This window comes from Triticum urartu, chromosome 4A (assembly GCF_056163025.1).
Source record: "Triticum urartu cultivar PI428250 chromosome 4A, HENAU_Tu73, whole genome shotgun sequence".
NCBI lineage: Eukaryota > Viridiplantae > Streptophyta > Magnoliopsida > Poales > Poaceae > Triticum > Triticum urartu.
In genome coordinates, this window is record NC_141876.1 from 516,859,080 (window position 1) to 516,880,708 (window position 21,629).

At 54.4% G+C, this 21,629-nt stretch overlaps 1 protein-coding gene and 1 pseudogene across 1 annotated transcript; both read left to right on the top strand.

The window, feature by feature from the left end:
• The first annotated feature begins 12,999 nt into the window (after window positions 1–12,999).
• On the top strand, window positions 13,000–15,349 carry LOC125552489 (3-ketoacyl-CoA synthase 6). Its single transcript, XM_048716064.2, has 2 exons — window positions 13,000–13,978; window positions 14,058–15,349. The coding sequence occupies exons 1-2, from the start codon at window positions 13,262–13,264 to the stop codon at window positions 14,829–14,831; spliced, it is 1,491 nt and encodes a 496-aa protein (XP_048572021.1). The 5' UTR covers window positions 13,000–13,261; the 3' UTR covers window positions 14,832–15,349.
• Window positions 15,350–15,570: 221 nt separating this feature from the next.
• LOC147976365 (uncharacterized) lies at window positions 15,571–18,601 on the top strand (annotated as a pseudogene).
• Window positions 18,602–21,629: the final 3,028 nt, after the last annotated feature.

The window sequence follows — 21,629 nt, forward strand, 5'->3', positions numbered from 1 at the left end:
ATCCGAGACGAGTGGCTAGCCCTGCACCTTGGTCAGGAAAAGCCAAAATCTATGGCAGCTCTCACAACGCTCATGACCCGCTTTTGCGCGGGAGAAGACAGTTGGCTGGCTCGCAGTAATAACATATCAAAGAACCATGGTACCCCGGATACCAAGGACGGCAATAGCAGGTCACGTCACAACAAACATAAGCGTTGTATTAACAGCGAAAACACCAAGAATACGACAGTCAATGCCGGATTCAAAGGCTCTAAACCTGGTCAGCGGAAAAAGCCATTCAAACAAAGTACGCCGGGTCCGTCCAGCTTGGACCATATACTCGATCGCTCGTGTCAAATACACGGAACACCAGACAAGCCAGCCAATCACACCAACAGGGGTTGTTGGGTGTTCAAGCAGGTCGGCAAGTTAATTGCCGAAAACAAGGACAAGGGGCCGCATAGCGATGACGAGGAGGAGCCCCGGCAGCCGCACACCGGAGGGCAGAAGAGGTTTCCCCCGCAAGTGCGGATGGTGAACATGATATACGCGACCCACGTCCCCAAGAGGGAGCGGAAGCGTGCGCTCAGGGATGTATATGCGTTGGAGCCAGTCGCCCCAAAGTTCAACCCTTGGTCCTCCTGTCCGATCATCTTCGATCGCAGGGACCACCCCACTAGTATCCGTCATGGTGGATTTGCCGCACTGGTCCTAGACCCAATCATTGACGGATTCCACCCCACTCGAGTCCTTATGGATGGCGGCAGCAGCCTGAACCTGCTTTATCAAGACACAGTGCGCAAAATGGGTATAGACCCCTCAAGGATCAAACCCAAAAACGACTTTTAAAGGCGTCATTCTAGGTGTGGAGGCCCACTGCACAGGCTCAATTACACTGGAAGTGGTCTTCGGATCCCCGGATAATTTCCGAAGCGAAGAGTTAATCTTCGATATAGTCCCATTCCACAGTGGTTATCACGCGCTGCTCAGACGAACCGCATTTGCTAGATTCAATGTGGTACCGCATTATGCATACCTCAAGCTCAAGATGCCAGGACCTCGCGGAGTTATTACAGTCAATGGAAACACAGAGTGCTCTCTCCGAACAGAGGAGCACACCGCGGCCCTCGCAGCAGAAGCGCAAAGCAGCCTCTCAAGGCAATCAACCAGTTCGGTGCTTCAAAGCCCGGACACCTTCAAGCGCGCTCGGGGCAATCGGCAAATAGACCACCTGGCGCGATCTGAGCTCGCGTAGCAATACGGCGGCCACCCCAATCCTAGCCCAACAGCGAAACTCGTGCCGCGCATACATAATTACGCATTAAAAATACCATGGGCACAGGTGGGGAGGGGGGCACAACTGCGGCACGCCCCAAGACGCGGCTTAAACCGCACTAGGGGCTTCCCGTTTGGTTATTTTTCTTTTTTTTCAGGACCTTAATCTCTGGAAACACTGTCCGGCAGCACTATTGCTGAACACATGATGCAGCAACCAAGGAGGCAGACAGCTACGTCATACCACGGAATTCCCGGGTTGATTACAGTAACGAGCGAAATATTCGATTTAATATCATTCCTCAGCTTGCCCTTGGAAGGGACATAGTCCTACTCTTTGCTTATCGCACTATCTGTATCACTCTGCTTTAACGCAATTTTTTAATAAACAATGCATGACATTGCGACTATTATTGCATTCTTGTTATTTATATATATATATATATATATGTGTGTGTGTGTGTGTGTGTGTGTGTGTTCATTGATGACGCCTTGCAACCGTACACCTTGGTATGGCTAATACACCAGGGGCTTACGTACCTCACAATACGGTGTGAAAAGTCCGAACACTTTCACAAGTGCGGCATCCCGAACTTATAGCATTATATGCATCAGCTCCGAATCATGTCTTTGGTCAAATGTTGGGTTTGCCCGGCTCCTGTGTTTTGGTACCTTACGTTCCTCTCTATCGGCTAAGGTAGCGCTAGGAGAACTACTGCGATTGTGCCCCGGTTCTACTAGGTTCAGCACCTCGGTAGAGAAAGCTAAAACTGACTGTCATGATAAGGCGAGAGACTGGTCGCTGTTCGGCGAGGTTTTCGAGTCCCTAAAGACTTATGCCGCTTAGAGCGAGGGGCCGGCCCTGTCCGGCTTAAAGGCGTGTATCGCGCCCCAAATTCGGCCTTCCGAATACGAGGGGCTTCGCCGAAATTTAAAATTATAGAATTCTATGGCTAAGTGAGAGTGATAAAGCATTATTAGTCCGGTTGCCTTGTTCGTTGTGTTGAGCACCTCCCTTGAAGGACCCAAACATGGGAACAAGAGTGCTCAGGTTTATCCCAAACACCCCAGCACTCATGGCATGGGGGCGGAAGCCGAGGACTAGCCATCTCTCAGATTGGATAAGCAGCCAAACAGAAGGTAATATTTTAAATTCAAACAAGCGTTGCATAGCGCATATGAAACAAGTTTTCATAAATACAGGATAAAACGAGCAAGTCTCATTCAAATATTACATCTTTTGAACACTCATCCGCGATGAGACGGGCACCCGGCAGAACACCCTCGTAGTACATCTCGGGGTGGCGGTGCTCCTTGCCCTCTGGCGGCCCCTCCTTGATCGGCTTCACGGCGTCTAGCTTGACCCACTGCAATTTCACACGGGCGAAAGCCCGGCGTGCACCTTCAATGCAGACAGATCGCTTGACGACCTCCAGCCGCGGGCAGGCATCCATAAGCTGCCTCACCAGGCCGAAGAAGCTGTTCGGAAGGGCGTCGCCAGGCCACAGCCGGACTATAAAGCTCTTCATGGCCCGATCGGCCGCCTTATGTAGCTCGACCATCTGCTTCAGCTGGTCGCTCATTGGCACCGGGTGTTCCGCCTTAGCATACTGAGACCAGAACAGCTTCTCCGTTGAGCTTCCATCCTTGGCCTGGTAAAATTGTGCGGCATCGGACATGCTGCGGGGCAAATCTGCGAATGCTCCTGGAGAGCTCCAGATTCAGGTAAGTAATCGGTAATTTACTTTTACATGCTTGCTTTGCATATAGAAAGCCTTACCCGCCGCTATCTTCTTCATCGCATCGATCTCCTGGAGGGCCTTTTGGGCTTCGGCCTTGGCACTTTTTGCGCTCTCGAGGGCCGCGGCAAGCTCAGACTCCCGCGTCTTTGAGTTAAGCTCCAAAGCCTCGTGCTTCGCCACGAGAGCCTGGAGCTCTTGATGCACCTCGCCCACCCGAGCCTCGTGCTTCTCTCGCTCGGTGCGCTCCTTGGCCGCTATATCCTCGGCCTTGGTTAGCGCTTGCTTCAGGGTCGCCACCTCGGTCGTGGCCCCTGGCAAATATACGTTGATCCTGTCATTTCGCAATCGCGTCTTCTTTTATTTATACATATCTATAGACAGGGTATTACTTACCCTTGTTCTCCTCGAGCTGCCTCTTGGCAAGGCCAAGCTCTTTCCTGGACCCCTCGAGGTCCTGCTTCAGTATGGCGACCTCCACAATCAGTGCGGCGGACGCCAACAGCGAAGCCTGCATATGCATATCGACATACTTATATTAGACTCATGTGATATTATTTGATCCTCTGTTCGGCTTTTCTTTGTGAACGCCGAACAAAGCATCGGGGGCTACTGTCTATGCAGTAATATTTCTACTACATTTTAAAACACTTACCTCAAAGCCTGTTAGAAGGCTGGCACAGGCTTCAGTCAATCCGCTCTTGGCGGACTGAACCTTCTGGATCACCGCACTCATGATAGTGCGGTGCTCCTCGTCGATGGAAGCGCTGCGAAGCGCTTTCAGCAGATTGTCCAGCGCCTCTAGATGGATAGAGGTCACCGGCACAGGCGTCTTGCCCCTCTTAGAAGGAGGCCGCCTGCCCGAGCCCGGAACCGCTGGAGGGTCCGGCACGGTGTTCGGCTGAGGGCCGAACTCGGAGCTCTCAGGGGCCCCGTCCCCTCGGCTCCCGGAGTCTGGAAGTTCGCCTTGAGGCGCCTCCAGGACTGTCTCCCCTCGACCCGGTGCCTCTTGAGACAGCACCTCGGCGTCGTCAGCAAGATGAGGGGAGGTGGCGGTCGGGACTGGATCGCTATCCATGTCCGACGAGCCCAGGGAGCCGTCCGATGATACATCGATACTGGCTCATGGTGGCCTGTATAATTACGTTCGGCGTTAGGAAAAATAGTGCGACAAAGGAATTCTATGAGTTACTCTGGTATCCGAATACTTACGATCTCCCCGGGGGCTTGGCCCGGGGCAACCACTCGTCTTCGCCCTCGGCGGCGGCGGTGGAACTGTCCGGAAGGAGAGTCCTTCCCTTCTTGGACCCTTCGGCCTCCCCAGTTGGGGCGGCCTTCCTTTTCTTGTCTCCCCCGCCTGGAGGGGGAGCATCTTCTTCCTCCTCCTCGTCTTCGGGGGAAGAGTGTGTGCCGCAGAGTTATCAGACGATGAGTCCGATAACACCTGGTGCCGGGAACTCTTTCGGGTTCCCTTGGCCTTCTTGGTCTTCTCCGGCACCTTGTAAGGAGCTGGAGCCAGCATCTCCGTCAGGAGAGCGCCCACAGTGTCTTCGGGCAAAGGGGCCGAACAGTTAATCTGCCCCGACATCTCCACCCAGTCCTATCAAAGGCATGGAGATTAGACCCCGCGCATAATTAAGCTAGGGAAAACAAATGTCCTACGGGACGTATTGAACTCACCGAACGCGCTAGGCGCTTTGCGCTTAGTCCGCGGTCCTCGGCGAGAGAAGGGGGGACCTCGGCGCCCTTGAACAGCACCTTCCAGACGTCCTTGTGCGTCGTATCAAAGAGCTCGCTCAGAGTCTGGTTCTGGGCCGGGTCGAACTCCCACAAGGTAAAATCCCGTTGTTGACACGGGAGGATCCGGCGGATGAGCATAACTTGGACTATGTTGACAAGCTTGAGCTTCTTGCTCGCCATGCTCCGGATACATTTCTGGAGTCCATCCAGCTCCACCAATGAACCCCACGACAAGCCCTTCTCTTTTCAGGAAGTGAGCCGTGTTGGGAATCCGGATCGAAACTCAGGGGCTGCCGCCCATTTGGCGTCGCGCGGCTCGGTGATGTAGAACCACGCCAATTGCCATCCCTTTATTGTCTCCACAAAGGAGCCTTCGAGCCATATGACGTTGGGCATCTTGCCCACCATGGCTCTGCCGCATTCTGCTTGTTGGCCTCGTACTACCTTCGGCTTGATATTGAAGGTCTTTAACCACAGGCCGAAGTGGGGCCGGATGCGGAGGAAAGCCTCACACACGACGATGAACGCCGAAATGTTGAGGATGAAGTTCGGGGCCAGATCATGAAAGTCTAGCCCGTAGTAGAACATGAGACCACGGACGAATGGATGGAGGGGAACCCCTAGTCCGCGGAGGAAGTGGTGAAGGAAAACTACCCTCTCGTGAGGTTCCGGGGTAGGGACGATCTGCCCCGCAGCGGGCAGCCGATGCGCGATGTTCGCGGCTAAGTATCCGGCTCCGCGCAGCTTCTTGATGTCTCCCACCGTGACGGAGGAGACCATCCACCTGCCTCCCGCTCCATACATGGTTGGAGAAGGTTGAGGTGGTAAGAGCGGACTTGGGCGCTAGAGTTCGACTGTGCGAAAACGGATGAGCGAAGGAGGAAGAAGGCGTGGATAGAAAGGTGAATCCTTATCCCTTTGTATGGGCGGACGAAGCTAAGCGTCCCCACTTGCCTGGTAAAACTCGCTTATCCCCCAAGCACCGTAATTGATGGTGCGGTTGGGTTACCCACGCCCGTATTGATGAGAATCCCGTAATAAGGGGACACGATCTCTGCTTTGACAAGACGTGTCGAAAAACTGCCTCGCGTTATGTGCGGGGCTGGTTAAAGGGAACGGTTCGAATAATCACCGGGCCATGACATAACGTCATACTGTCAAGACAAGTCAGCAAATTAGAATTGCGAAAATATTATTCTCTCTACGGTGGTATGTGGAACTTATTTTGCAGGGTCGGACACTATCCTCGTTTTCAAATTCTTCTGTGATGTATTCGGAGAAGGAACCCGCCTTGCAATGTTGAAGACAATACTGCATGCCGGACTCATCGTCATTGAAGCCTGGTTCAAGGGCTACTGAGGGAGTCCTGGATTAGGGGGTCTCCGGACAGCCGGACTATCTCCATTGGCCGGACTGTTAGACTATGAAGATACAAGATTGAAGACTTCGTCTCGTGTCCGGATGGGACTCTACTTGGCGTGGAAGGCAAGCTAGGCAATACGGATATGGATATCTCCTCCTTTGTAACCGACCTTGTGTAACCCTAACCCTCTCCAGTGTCTATATAAACCGAAGGGTTTTAGTCCGTAGGACAACAACCACAACATGCAATCATACCATAGGCTAGCTTCTAGGGTTTAGCCTCTCCGATCTCGTGGTAGATCTACTCTTGTACTACCCATATCATCAATATCAATCAAGCAGGACGTAGGGTTTTACCTCCATCAAGAGGGCCCGAACCTGGGTAAAACATTGTGTCCCCTACCTCCTGTTACCATCCGGCCTAGACGCACAGTTCGGGACCCCCTACCCGAGATCCGCCGGTTTTGACACCGACAGTGGTTCTCTTGGATGTTTGGGGGGTACGTGTATATATAGGAGGAATAAGTACGTCGGTGGAGCAACGAGGGGCCCACGAGGGTGGAGGGCACGCCCGGGGGGTAGGCGCACCCCCTGCCTCGTGCCCTCCTCGATCGTTTATTGACGCCCACTCCAAGTCTCTTGGATAATGTTTGTTGAGAAAATCATGTTCCCGAAGGTTTCATCCCGTTTGGACTTCGTTTGATATTCCTTTTCGGCGAAACTCTAAAATAGGCAAAAAAAACAGCAATTTGGGCTGGGCCTCCGGTTAGTAGGTTAGTCCCAAAAATGATATAAAAGTGTACAATAAAGCCCATTAACATCCAAAATAGATAATATAATAGCATGGAGCAATCAAAAATTATAGATACGTTGGAGACGTATCATTAGGCTAGGTGTAGGATCGATTTCCTACTGAACGAACCGTCGATATCGACACGGATGAGGCTGATAATTCATGTAGCAGCACTGATTAGTGTGATTCATGCATGGGTCATGTTCATGCACCATAGAGTTGTTCGTCGTGCTGGGAGACCTTTGATCCGCTATGGTCCATTGTATGTCCGGGAACAGGAGAGGATCCAAAATCTGAACTACATCTACAACTGCGATGACGTTGAGTCTCTGTGGATGCTTCGAATGAAAAGAACACCATTTTCCAGGCTTGTCGAGACCTTCAGGAGTAGGGAGCTGCTACAAGATAACATGAACCCCAGCGTGGAAGAGCAAGTGGTCGTGTTCCTCCATGTCGTTGGCCATAACCAGAGGTTCAGGGTCATTCACAACACGTTCAGGAGATCAATGGAGACCATTGATGTCGCTTGAAGTTACGTTGGTATTTCCCCAAAGAGGAAGGGATGATGCAGCACAGCGGCGATAGGTATTTCCCTCAAATATGAAACCAAGGTTATCGAACTAGTAGGAGAACCAAGCAACACAACGTAAACAGCCCCTGCACACAGATAACAAATCCTCGCAACCCGACGTGTTAAAGGGGTTGTCAATCCCTTTCGGGTAACGGTGCCAGCAATTGTTGCGTGGCAGGAGAAAGTTGTAATAGATTGAATAAATAGATCGCAAATAAAATAAAGTGCAGCAGAGTATTTTTGGGTTTTTAGATTAATAGATCTAAAAATAAAAGCAAATAAAAGTAGATCGTAAAGGCAAATAATATGAGAAAGAGACCGGGGGGCGTAGGTTTCACTAGTGGCTTCTCTCAAGAAAAATAGAAAACAGTGGATGAACAAATTACTGTTCGGCAATTGATAGAACTTCAAATACTCATGATGATATCCAGGCAATGATCATTACATAGGCATCACGTCCAAGATTAATAGACCGACTCCTGCCTGCATCTACTACTATTACTCCACACATCGACCGCTATCCAGCATGCATCTAGTGTATTAAGTTCATGGAGAAATGGAATAATGCAATAAGAACGATGACATGATGTAGACAAGATCTATATATGTAGAGATAGACCTCATCGTTTTATCCTTAGTAGCAATGATACATACGTGTCGGTTCCCCTTCTGTCACCGGGATCAAGCACTGTAAGATCGAACCCACTACAAAGCACCTCTTCCCATTGCAAGATAAATAGATCAAGTTGGCCAAAAAAACTCAAATATCGGAGAAGAAATACGAGGCTATAAGAGATCATGCATAAAAGAGATCAAAAAAACTCAAATATTTTCATGGATATAAAAAGATAGATTTGATCATAAACTCAAAGTTCATCGATCTCAACAAACACACTACAAAAGAGTTACATCATATGGACCTTCAAGAGACCATTGTATTGAGAATCAAGAGAGAGAGAGAGAGGAATCCATCTAGCTACTAACTACGGACCCGGAGGTCTACAAAGAACTACTCACGCATCATCGGAGAGGCACCAATGGAGGTGGTGAACCCCATCCGAGATGGTGTCTAGATTGGATCTGGTGGTTCTGGACTCTGCGGCGGCTGGATCAATATTTCGTCGACTCCCCTAGGGTTTCTAGAATATTGGGGTATTTATAGAGCAAAGAGGCGGTCCGGGGGCCACTTGAGGTGGGCACAACCCACTAGGCGCAGCCAGGGCCCGTTGTGTTCCTTCTGGACCATAAAAATTCTTCATAAAGTTTCATGGCATTTGGACTCCGTTTGATATTGATTTTCTACGATGTAAAAAACATGAAAAAAATAGCAACTGGCACTTGGCACTATGTCAATAGGTTAGTACCAAAAAATGATATAAAATGATTATAAAACATCCAAGATTGATAATATAACAGCATGAAACAATTAAAAATTATAGATACGTTGGAGACGTATCAACCATCTCTAGGTATTTCAAGCAGGTGCTTTTTGCTATTGGGGAGCTTAGAGGAGAGATGATCAGGAGACCATCTGGCCAGACTCCACCCAAGATACACGGAAGCCCAAGATGGTATCCATACTTCAAGGTGAGCATTGACAATATACACTTTTCATGGCTTGTTATGCTTGTATTGTTCAAGTGAAGCACTAACACAAGCTTGTGATGCCATTTTCAGGATTGCATTGGGGCAATAGATGGTACTCATGTCACTGCCAGAGTTCCTAGGTCACAGTCTGCAGCATACAGGGGGAGGAAGCACTACACAAGCCAGAATGTGCTTGTTGTTGTTGACTTTGATCTAAAGTTCACATATGTGCTGGCTGGCTGGAAAGGGTCAGCGCATGATGCTAACATTCTCAGTGACAGTATGAGTCGACCTGATGGGATCAGCATCCCCGACGGCAAGTTCTACCTTGGACATGCCAGCTATGCATGTCGGTCGGGTATTCTTCCATCCTTCGGGAAAACCAGGTACCATCTCAACGAGTTCTCTGGTAGGAACTATCTTAGGACTGCACAGGAGCTGTTTAATCTCAGACACTCCAGTCTTCGAGTAACTGTTGAGAGGGCATTTGGAACTCTGAAGAATAGGTTTAAGATCCTGGATCAGAAGCCATTCCACCCATACTCCACTCAGGTTAAGCTTGTTCTTGCTTGTTGCATTTTGCACAACTGGATCCTCCAGTGGGGCTTTGATGAACACGTGCTTGAGGAGGAAGAGGTCGAGCCTGACGATGTTGTTAGCTCCGGCCATGGTGTGGAGACATTTGACAATGACGCTTGAAAAAACAAAAGATTGGAGTGGGCAGAGGCAATGCGGCTTAACAGAGGTCGGTGCAAGATTTAAAGAAGATGGAAGAAGAAGCAGCAGCAGCAGCAGAAGCGGAAGCAGAGGAAGATCTGGTAGCAGCAACACCGATGAACTATCATCTATTTAGCCAATGGCTCTTAATAATGTAAACTGTTATTTGATACTCCCTCCGTTCCGAAATGTAGTGCGCATAGTTTTTTGGGGGAAATTCCAAATTGTAGTGCGTGTTTGCTACTTTGCCCCGTTCTTGACGAAAATATCCCTTGTCTTCTTCCTCGCATATCTCCTGCTCCCGTACGCATCGCCTCCGCCTCGCCGTGTCCATGGCCTCGCAACACGGAGGAGGAGCTCCAGCGCGTGCACGCACGTGAAGGTCGCTGGCACAGAGTAGATTCACTAGCCGATGGAGCTTCAGCGCGAGCACGCGCACGCGAGTGTCGGCGGCGTAGAGCATATTCACCACCAGTCGGGTGCAGTCACCGCCACCAGCCCGTTCAACACGTGCAGCTGCGCGCCGCGTCTGGCGGCAGCGTGAACCGACCGACGACGGCGAGAATCAAGCTGGACGACTCGGTCAATAAGACGACAGAGGGGCCGGCGGCGGCGGACGCCGGTAGCAGGATCTGGCTGCGGGCGCCTAGCGTGGTCATCAAGTGGAACTTCCTGGCGCCGTTGTGCTTGTGGGGGAGGTGGGGTGTCTCCGCCGGGCAAGCGTGCGCGGGTAGAAGGAGAACCTGGCCCATGCGTCCGCTTCTACTTCGGCATGACCATGTCTGGAGTTACTCGTCCCCGCCCAGCCTCTCTCTCCATGGCGGGCTTCTCTACGTCCACTGCAGCAGGCATCAGCGAGTCCGCCACCAGTAGCTGGAGCAACGCACCCGTGTACGGCTTCTTGGCGGCCGCCGCGGCCGTGTACGGCTAACCACAGTGACGCTGGCTAAAGGATGAAGGGGAGGGGGGAGGAGGAGGAAGAAGATGGGGAGGAGTAAGAAAAAAGAGGAGCCGCCTGACAAACGTCGACGCCGGAGGAGGCGCCGCCTGACGACGACGGCACCGGAGACTAGCGTCGGCAACGCATGGCTGGAGTACTAATCGGTACTAGTAGTACTAGTACTACTTGGACCAGGCGTGAGAGAGATGGAGTGGGGGCTTTCTTGTCCAAAATTTAATGCCAGCACACTCATTGGTACGTGTGTTAGAAACTATGCGCATTAGATTTTGAAACGGAGGGAGTAGTAGTTAGGATGAACTGTCATTTGTTTAACTAGCTGGCACTACATGTTTAGATTATGTGGGATAAGCTCACCACTACATGTTCATTGGCCCGATCCTCGCACGCAGATGTTTAACGCCGCTGCACGTACTAAGCGAAAAGGACCACGGTGCAATTTCCCTGGAGACAAAATGTTTTCGCCACGGTCCTTTCGACTCCGGGAGATTGGGAGATGGCCCCTTTACTTTCACTCACCACTTGCACAGTCTGCGCGGCTGCCTGCTGCGCCGGTGGCAGGGGAGGGGCTTTAAATTGGATCCGCTTAGGTCACTGCATATGTGGCGGACGTGCGAAACAGATTTGGCGTCGAGGCTTTACTGCCCTCCTCTCTGGGATCGTCGGGTGCCCGCCTGCAGTTACATCTCCTTCCTCTCTCTCACCCACCACGGCGCGATCTCGGGTCTCAAGTCTGAACCACATTCACTGCTTCCGGTCGCCAGAAAATATGGCATCAGGGCAGCACTGCCACGCCGGGCAATTGCAGCTCTGGCCGTTCAAAGATCGGGCAGCATAGCACCCAATCCAATCCAATCCAATGCAGTCCAGTCCAGCTGGAGCTGCTGCTGCTGTGCCACTGTACCGTCAGAGTTTGTCCTCTGAATCATTAACCAAGGTCGCAGGTGTAATGTGATGGCCTACTGTACACCAGTACTCCATCCACGGCCACTGAATTGGTTGCTCAACGGAGGCCGTACCGAGTGCACAATGCTGGTGCCCGTGCCTACCGCTACCATTACCAGAAGACAGCGATTCAGCCTCCACCAAAAACTGGCGCCTTTTTCCTCCAAAACAGGCTGCCAGCGTCGCGTCTCCTGATCTCCAAACCCAACGAAACCCGATTTTCTCCAGACGAATGGGAGAAAACTGAAACGGAGGTAGTACCGTTTCAGTCGTTGCAGAGCGGGTCTCGCAGGGGCTTTATGACGGGGCAGCGACCCTGCTGCAGGAGTGCCTTAATTGTGCAAGCACAAGGGACCAACAGAGGAGTAATTTGCACATGTGGCCATGGACAGGTGTCGCTGTGTGTGTGTGGAGAGCTCGACTCGGTAACAACAAGTCGCGGGTGCAAGGGAGGGAGACGATTGGTCAGTCCAATTATTGTACGTGTGCCTGGCCGTAGTCGTCGAGGGAAAAAAATTACCAGGAACGGTGCACTGCCTCTGATCCTGAACGATGTGAAAAAGGGGGAATGCAGGGGTTTCGACGTCCCATTCAGAATTTGGAGTTGGATGTGACTGTTGCCGCCGGACGACGTGTGCTTGGCTCACCTCGATCAGGCGTTGGTACGTCTGTTGAACTAACCGCCCCTGTGAGTCTCTGGGTTTGTTCGTCAGATACAGGATAGGGCAGCAGCAGCAACATGACAGCATGAGTTGTAAATTATACGTCCGGTTTATATCCTTAGGTTGGTTAACCAGCGCGATTATTCAGATGCAAGCATGACCGTGCGCCGGTGTACCCTTTTTTCGGTCACTTTCCCGTCCTATTTAATCAGTATATCATGCCGAAGCAAGTGATTGGAGCTCAACTGTCTGCAGCTCAAAGGGATAGTATCAGGCAAGCAGGCCATGTAAGTACTGCTCCGCCGTGCGACTAATAATGATCACAGGCACAGTTTGTACTACGACAAATAATGTGCATCTAACAACAACTGTAAAATTTCAGGAGCATTGGCGTTAACCGTCACCCTGCTGAGCAGAAGGCCGATGGGAACGGCGCGGATGCCGGAGAAAGCGATCCCGGTGCACGACGAGGAAGACTGTAGTCGCACGCAGGCAGCGCAAGGTCCCGTGCCCGTGTGTGAGCGCGAAGAAGCAGGCGCCCCGAGTGGCCAGCCAAGGCGAGCTCACGCTCCGGTTGGTGGCGGTAGCCAGTCTCCTCATTTAAACTGCCCATCTGCCCCGGCCCTCCCCTCCGCCCCGCCACTCTATTAAACCCCGCCACGCCACCACCTCCTCCGCAACCGCAACCGCAGCCCCGGCATCTCACCTCACCTCGTCGCACTCCAACCCCAACCCCAACCCCACACCCAGCCAGCACCCGGAGACGTGTCCGTGCGCGCAGCACCAACCCAGCGGTGCGCCGCAGAAGCAGGCAGGCAGGCCGGTCTGCCAGTGGCGCGCGGCGTGCGGGACGGAGCCAGAGCGCGAGCCGTGACGTGCGGGCGCGGGCCGGGCTAGACTCGCCCCTAAGTAGCACCGATCGACGGACCGGTCATGCCGAGCGCGCTGGGGAGCGGCTTCGCCGGGTCGGTGAGGCTCAAGTACGTGAAGCTGGGGTACCAGTACCTGGTGAACCACTTCCTGGCGCTGCTGCTGGTGCCGGTCATGGCGGCCACGGCGATCGAGCTGGCGCGCCTCGGCCCCGGCGAGCTGCTCGCGCTCTGGCGCGCCCTCCACCTCGACCTCGTGCACATCCTCTGCTCCGCCTTCCTCGTCGTCTTCGTCGCCACCGTCTACTTCATGTCGCGCCCCAGGCCCGTCTTCCTCGTCGACTACTGCTGCTACAAGCCCTCGCCCAGCTTCCGGGTGCCCTTCACCACCTTCATGGAGCACATCAAGCTCATCTCCAACAACGACAGGAGCCTCCGCTTCCAGACCCGCATCCTCGAGCGCTCGGGGCTCGGGGAGGAGACCTGCCTCCCGCCGGCCAACCACTACATCCCGCCCAACCCCAGCATGGAGGCCTCCCGCGCCGAGGCGCAGCTCGTCATCTTCAACGCCATCGACGACCTCGTCCGCCGCACGGGGCTCAAGCCCAAGGACATCGACATCCTCGTCGTCAACTGCAGCCTCTTCTCCCCGACGCCCTCCCTCTCCGCCATGATCATCAACAAGTACAAGCTCCGCAGCAACATCCGCAGCTTCAACCTCTCCGGCATGGGCTGCAGCGCCGGCCTCATCTCCATCGACCTCGCGCGCGACATGCTCCAGGTAAGTACTAATAAACCCATTGATTCGATCACCAGCTAGCTTGCGATATGGGTATGGATCTGATCATGTGATCTCACAGGTGCATCCCAACTCGAACGCGCTGGTGATCTCGACGGAGATCATCACGCCCAACTTCTACCACGGGAGCCGGCGGGACATGCTGCTGCCCAACTGCCTGTTCCGGATGGGCGCGGCGGCGATCCTGCTGTCGAACCGGCGGCGGGAGGCGCGGCGCGCCAAGTACAGGCTGGTGCACGTGGTGCGCACGCACAAGGGCGCGGACGACCGCGCGTACCGGTGCGTGTACGAGGAGGAGGACGACGAGGGGCACTCGGGCATCTCGCTGTCCAAGGAGCTCATGGCCATCGCCGGCGAGGCGCTCAAGTCCAACATCACCACCATGGGCCCGCTGGTGCTGCCCATGTCGGAGCAGCTGCTCTTCTTCTTCCGCCTGGTGGGGCGCAAGGTGGTCAACAGCAAGTGGAAGCCCTACATCCCGGACTTCAAGCTGGCGTTCGAGCACTTCTGCATCCACGCCGGCGGCCGCGCCGTCATCGACGAGCTGCAGAAGAACCTGGAGCTGTCGCCGCGGCACGTGGAGGCGTCGCGGATGACGCTGCACCGGTTCGGCAACACCTCCAGCAGCTCGCTCTGGTACGAGCTCGCCTACATCGAGGCCAAGGGCCGCATGCGCAAGGGCGACCGCGTGTGGCAGATCGGCTTCGGCAGCGGCTTCAAGTGCAACAGCGCCGTCTGGAAGTGCCTCCGCACCGTCAAGACGCCCACCGACGGGCCCTGGGAGGACTGCATCCAGCGCTACCCCGTCCACATCCCGGACGTCGTCAAGCTGTGAGGAGCTCAGCTCGCCGCCGCCGGCCGTGCCATTACCCTGCACGTACGTGTCCCCCGAAACCTGGAGCTCTGTGGGGGTCCCGACCAAATTAAACCAATCTCTTTCTCTCCTTTGCTCTCTTTCTTCCTTTTCCTTTTTCTATTTTTCGTCGCCATAAATGGAATTACATGGATACTCGTGGGATGCGTCACACAAGGAGGGGATCATTCATCATTCACAGGGAGATTAGTCGGCTACCCGTATATTTATGTTGAATTGGAGGACGCTAACGTGGGCGTGCGTGGTTGTTAAACTGTTCGTGTCACGGATTTCCACTGCGGTGAAAGGGATACTTACATTGGCACTGGGGGCTTTGTCAATCAAATTCCCTTCGGTTGTGTAAACCTTCTTCATGCATGACTTCTTCCCGCATACATGCATGCACTTCTTTCTCGGTATTGCTTGTAGGTTAGTAGATGATGATGTAACTGCCAGTGTGTATTGTTTGGTGTCGTGTCATTAGAGGTTTTCAGTTCTTACGCATATTGTTGAATGCTACTCCCTCTGTAAACTAATATAGGATCGTTTAGATCAGTAATCTAAACAATCCTATATTAGTTCACAGAGGGAGTAGTATACTTCTCTGCAAGTATTCTGTAAGTGCAACCACCAGTTACTCATGAATTTCATGGTCGTATAATTTGAAGAAAACTCATGATCCACACAAGACATTACGAAAAGACAGAAATCCATCTGCACAATGAGCTCCCTTGCTTCTTCGGAGGAATTTCTTTTCTCTGACAGAGATGCTTTTCCTTCCTGCCTGCCATCAAAGGCTGGCTCCAGGAACACTTCACTCTCGTTCCGTTACGAGTGTGCAATATAGGTACTCCACCATGCCCGCTCCCAACCCACCACCGCTCCACCGGCCCATACCGGCGACGCTCGCTCCGGCGTCGTCGGCCACACCTCACTCCCTTCCCGCTGCCCTCCTAGCCGGCCTCCACCGCCCGTCCCAGCAGCTCCTCTGGGAGTTCCCTGCTTCGCAGGCCTCGTCCCCGGTGCTCCTGGTGTGCCCGATCCAGATCTGAACTTCGACACGCCTCCGCCTCCTCCCCCGGGTCGACCGCGTCTCCCTGCTGATGAGGTGCAGGTGGTGCTGGAAACCCCTCCCGGCCTGCTCGCCAACGCTGCTTCCCCACCTACCGGCTTCAATGCGGCTGGGGCTGCCTGTACCGCCATCTCGTCGGACGCCAGGGATCTTAATGGAGGCTCTGCCGCGGGATGGCTCGCTTGCTTTCAGCCTGCGCCAGTGCAGGATGCCGCTGAGCAATCAAGGCCGCGCGGCGCGGCGGCCGCGGGGCTCGAGGTTGAGAAGACCGCGCCATGGGTTGAGGTCAAATCACGGCGGCCACGCTCGCCGGCCAAGCCAGCTGGGGCATTCACTGCGCGCGCTCCTCCCCCTGCGTGGATAAAGGGGCTCTGCTTCCACTGCCTTGGCCACCGACACCGGGTCGTCGACTGCCGAAACCCCGTCACCTGCAGGCGCTGCTTTCGCTCGGGCCATTGGGCGCGCGACTGCTTCCACGCCCCGCGCCCTCATCTGCGTCCCGGCGCGCCTAGGCAGTGCACAACGCCACCCCCTCCGCCGCCTCGGATCCTGTAGAAGGCCGACCAGTCCCCGTCCCCGCCGGCTGCGATGGCCTCCGCTGTTGCGACCTCGGCCTGGGCTGGCGACCACTCCGTCCGCCCGGAGGTGTCCGCCACCATCCACGACACCCCCGCCATGCAGCTAGAGATGGCCCTCCTGGAGTCCAACGCCGTCGTCGCCTGGTTCGACCGGGACCGCCAAGTCTCCACCAATGAGATGGCCGCGTTCCTCGCTGACAGGCTCGGGGCGCTGCAACCTGATGTGGTCGTCGTCCTCCACCACCCTGAGAAGTATCTCGTGTGGTTCATCCACAAGCATCACGCCGAGCTGGCCGCCTCCCGTCGTGTGCTGCCGTTCGGGGACACCAAGCTACAGCTGCGGGCGTGGCGGCTTGAGGCGCACGCGGAGCACGTCGACCTCGGCCAACACGTTCGCCTATGCCTCGAGGGCCTCCCCCTCTATGCCTGGGATGAGCTCGCCGTCGCCAACGCTGTCGGCTCCGGGTGCTCCCTCGACTACATCGAACCCGCGTCCAAGTTGAAGACGGACACCCAGGTCCCGGGCCTCTGGGCATGGACGCCCTGCCTTAGCAAGGTCCCGCGAGTGAGCTGGGTCACCCTTCCCGCTCGCAACGGGGGTGCTCCGATCTACGGTAGGAAAGGACTCGAGCATCGGGTCCTCGTACACCTCGACATCCATGAGGATCCCTCCTCGGGCAGGCTGGTCTCCAAGCCATTCACATGGCGCTACAACATCGTGGATGGCGAGGCCAAAGCTCGCGACAGGCGTGAGCGCGTCTCCCGTCCCGTGCGTCAGGATCGGCGCGACCGAGGTGAAGATGGTGACCGCGGTTGTCGCCGCGACGGGCGCGACGCGTCCAGGGGAGGTCAAGACAGCGGTGCACGTCCCCACAGGAGCCATTCCCGTGCGCCTCGCGATGATCAGCGGCATGGCCAAGACAGGAGAAGCAGGGTTGACCACCGCGGCAACCGCGACGGCCGTAGGCGTGCTGCATCGCCGGCGCCCCTGCCGGCCGGCACCCCTATCCTCTTGGGCTCCGGCGCCGACTGCGACCCCGAGGCTAGCGCCCTAGAGATGGGTCGAGCCCCTCCGGCCATGGCTCTGGCTGCTCCTGTGGAGGCTCGTGGTCGCAGCCCGTCTAGGCACGCGCGCCCTGGCAGTGCCAGGCGGGACTCAAGGGACGCCCGCACTCCTCCGGCTTCGCTGCCCCTCTCCCCCACGTCCGTGCTCCGCTCACCACCCCCTCCAAGCGTGACGAGGCTAGGGCTGCTACAGAGGCCATTCAAGAGAGGAGTCCAGCACTCATTGAGCTTTGCTCGTCGGTCTCCATGTTGAGCCCCCTCCTCCACGTTTCGCCAGTACGCCCTCCCGGCTTTGAGGCATCTCCTACACCACCCCTCCTCAGCAGTGGCCCCCTGCAGCGAACCCCGACCTCTCCATGGGCTCGTAAACGTGCAGATGATGATGTGTTGCCGGCGGGGCTTGCTGAACTGCTTGTGCCAAGCCTGGGGGTGGCTCTCCCGGAGCCGTTGTTCTGTGCTCGCCAGCCTACGCTGTTGATGTGTGCTCCGGATCTCCCTCCTTCCCCTGCTTCAACACCACCCAGGAAGCCGACAGCCCGCCGGAAAACTCTCGCTGGCGTGAAGATCTCCAAGGTGGGTGGCCTCTCCCTGCAGAGGATCAGGCGCCCTGTTGTCCTCGCAGCAACGACGTCGGCGGCACAGGCGGCTGAGCAGTTTATTGGCCGCAGCCTGGGCATCATCAAGAACGGGCAGGACGTCACCACTGCCACCCTGGATGCCTTCGCTGTAAAGTTCAAAGAGCAGCTTCCTCCTGATGTAATTGTGGCCATGAGAGAGTTCTTTGAGCTAGACAATGGGGCTGTTACAGCAGTGGAAGATGCTCTGATCGAGCATGGTGGAGCAGGGGTACTCGACACTGTGGGAGCAGATGTTGCCGCGGGCTCGCTGGATGTGAACGCCTGAGGTTTAGATCTTGTAGTAGCTGCTGCTGGGTGCGTTGTTCCTCATGTTAGTGCAACATCTGTTGTTTTGTAAGGGTCTGTTCCAGTTCAAGGGCAATAGCTCTGTTTGTGGAAGAACTACAACTCTGTACGTGGTTTGTACCAGTTCAAGGGCAATAGCTCATGTTAGTGCAACTATGTACGTGGTTTCGTCCATTTGGCCTTGTGCTAGTCCATGCTTCCATCTTGTTCATGCATGTGTGTGCCCCTATCATGGGCTTCATCCAAACCTCAGGGCCACCTTACTTTCCAATGACAGTACAACCGATAAACACAATTAGCTGGAATGTGCGGGGGCTTAATTGCCCAGACCGAAGAGCTACTGTTAAAGCAACGCTTGCCGACTCCTCCTGCCAGCTTGTCTGTCTTCAGGAGACTAAGTTGAGTGTTGTCGACAAGTTCATCGTTGCGTCACTTGGGGGAAACAGACTGGGTGGCTTTGCCCAGCGTCCGGCGAACGGAACTAGGGGCGGTATCCTATTGCTATGGGATGAGAATCTACTTGATGCTTCCGACTTTGTCACCTCTGCATACTGTATTTCTGCCACGTTCTGTATACGTGCTTCTGGCTCCTGCTTCAAGCTCACTTCGGTCTATGGCCCCACTGATTCCTCGTGCAAAGATGCTTTTTTTGCGGAGTTGCTCAACCACAAACCACCTACGGATGTGGCTTGGTTGGTTGCCGGGGACTTTAACCAAATTTACCGAGCCAGGGATAAGAACAAGAGGAACGTCAACACGAGCAGAATTAACCGCTTCCGGTCGACGCTTCATTCCTGTGAACTCAAGGAAATCCACCTCCAGAACAGACGCTTCACTTGGAGCAACGAACGTGCCAATCCCACATTGTGCAAGCTTGATTCCTTCTTCTGCAATGCCGAGTGGGACACCACTCACAACAATCACTTGTTACATGCCCTGTCGTCTTCCCTCTCTGACCATTGCCCTCTGTTGCTCGCTGATGACAAGGGCCCTAGGCGCCCGCGTACATTCAGATTTGAGAATTTCTGGGTATCTTTGCCCGGATTTCACGAGGTCGTTCTTGATGCTTGGGCGGAGAGGGTGAGTCATTTTGAACCGTACCAGGTCCTCCACCATAAGCTCAAAAAAACGGCGCTCCGCCTTGCTCAGTGGAGCAAGCGTATCTTCTCCAAGGCCAAGGTGCAGCTCCATGCAGCCAACATCATCATCCTCCGCCTGGACATTGCGCAAGAGGAGCGACTGCTATCCCCGGAGGAGCTTGACCTACGCTCTAGGCTTAAGAGGCGCGTGATCAGTCTTGCGGTTCTAGAGAGGGCAAGAAAGAGCCAATGCGCTAGGATTGCGAACCTGAAGGATGGGGATGCTAACACAAAATTTTTCCACCGCCGCATCAACGCTAGGAGAAGGAAAAATCACATCCATAGGATAAAAAACGCACAAGGCTGGGTCACCGACCATAAGCAAAAAGAGGACATCATCCATAACCACTTTGCCGAGGTCATGGGCAGAGCAAGCACGAGCTGCGTTGACCTTAATTGGGATGAGCTTAATATCCAGTCGCATGACTTGGATGATCTCGGTGATCCCATCACTGAGGATGAGGTTTTGGCGGCCATAAAAGCAATGCCGGGGGACAAGGCTCCCGGGCCGGATGGCTTCACGGGCATCTTCTTCAAACGTTGTTGGGAAATTATTAAGCATGATCTCATGCGGGTCATCCAGAGCTTTGACTCGCTCCACACATCCCACTTGCAATGGCTCAACTCGGCCAATGTGGTGCTTTTGCCCAAGAAGGAGGGGGCGGAGGGAGTCTCTGACTATAGGCCTATTAGTCTTGTCCATGCCATGGCCAAGATTATTGCCAAGATTCTTTCCCTGCGGCTTGCCCCTCACATGGACGTTCTCGTCTCCAATGCCCAAAGTGCTTTCATAAAGAAGAGGAGTATCCATGACAACTTCATGTATGTGCGCAATTTTGCAAGACGGTTGCACAAGCGCAAGACTTCAGCCCTCCTCTTCAAGCTTGACATTAGAAAAGTTTTCGACTCGGTCAAATGGGAATACATCCTCAACTTATTACAATGCAAGGGGTTCCCTTGCAAATTCCGGAATTGGATCGCCGCTCTACTCTCATCTTCCTCTTCGTGCGTTCTCCTCAATGGGCTTCCGGGCCCCCCGATCAAGCACGGCCGCGGGTTTCGTCAAGGGGACCCAATTTCACCTCTACTGTTCGTCCTTGCAATTGACCCCCTTCAACATATCCTCGACATCGCAACTCACAAGGGCATCATCCATAGGATCCGCGGCCGCGGCGTCATGATGAGAACCTCCCTCTATGCGGACGACGCGGCCATCTTCATGGCCCCAATCAAGCAGGACATTGATAAGTGACGGGACTCTGCACCAACTTCCGCAAGAGCTCGGTTGTGCCCATTCGATGCAGCCACCTTCCTCTGGAGCATATTCTGAGTAGCATTCCGGCGACCCGCGCCGCTTTCCCAATCAAATATTTGGGCCTCCCGCTCTCAGTACGACAACTTCGGAAGGCCGACTTCCAGTATCTTGAAGACAAGGCGGCCGGAAAATTAGTAACTTGGGAGGGACAAAGCATCACAACTATTGGGCGCACTACCCTTGTCAGATCGGTCATCACCTCTCAAGCGGTCTTCTCCATCACATCTCTCATCGTGCCACAGGGCACACTTCATAATATCAACAAGATTGAGAGGGCCTTCCTCTGGTCAGGGCCGGACAAGACGACCGACGCAAAATGTAAGGTCAATTGGGACATGGTCTGCAGGCCTACGATCTATGGAGGTCTGGGCATCCTCAACACCGACAAGTTTGCTCGGGCCTTGCGACTAAGGTGGCCATGGTACGAATGGAAGGAGCCTACCAAGCTTTGGGTTGGCTTGGGCAACCCGTGCACCGACGAAGATATGGATTTCTTCTATGCCTCCACCACAATCATCGTTGGCAATGGTGCAAAAACACCGTTCTGGGACTCCCCGTGGTTGCTTGGCCGCAAGCCCAAGGATATTGCCCCTCTTATTTTTCAAGCCTCAAAAAGGAAGAGATCGACGCTTCGCCAGGCCCTGCGAGGGACCGCTTGGATGACCCACATCAAGCATGCCACTATTGT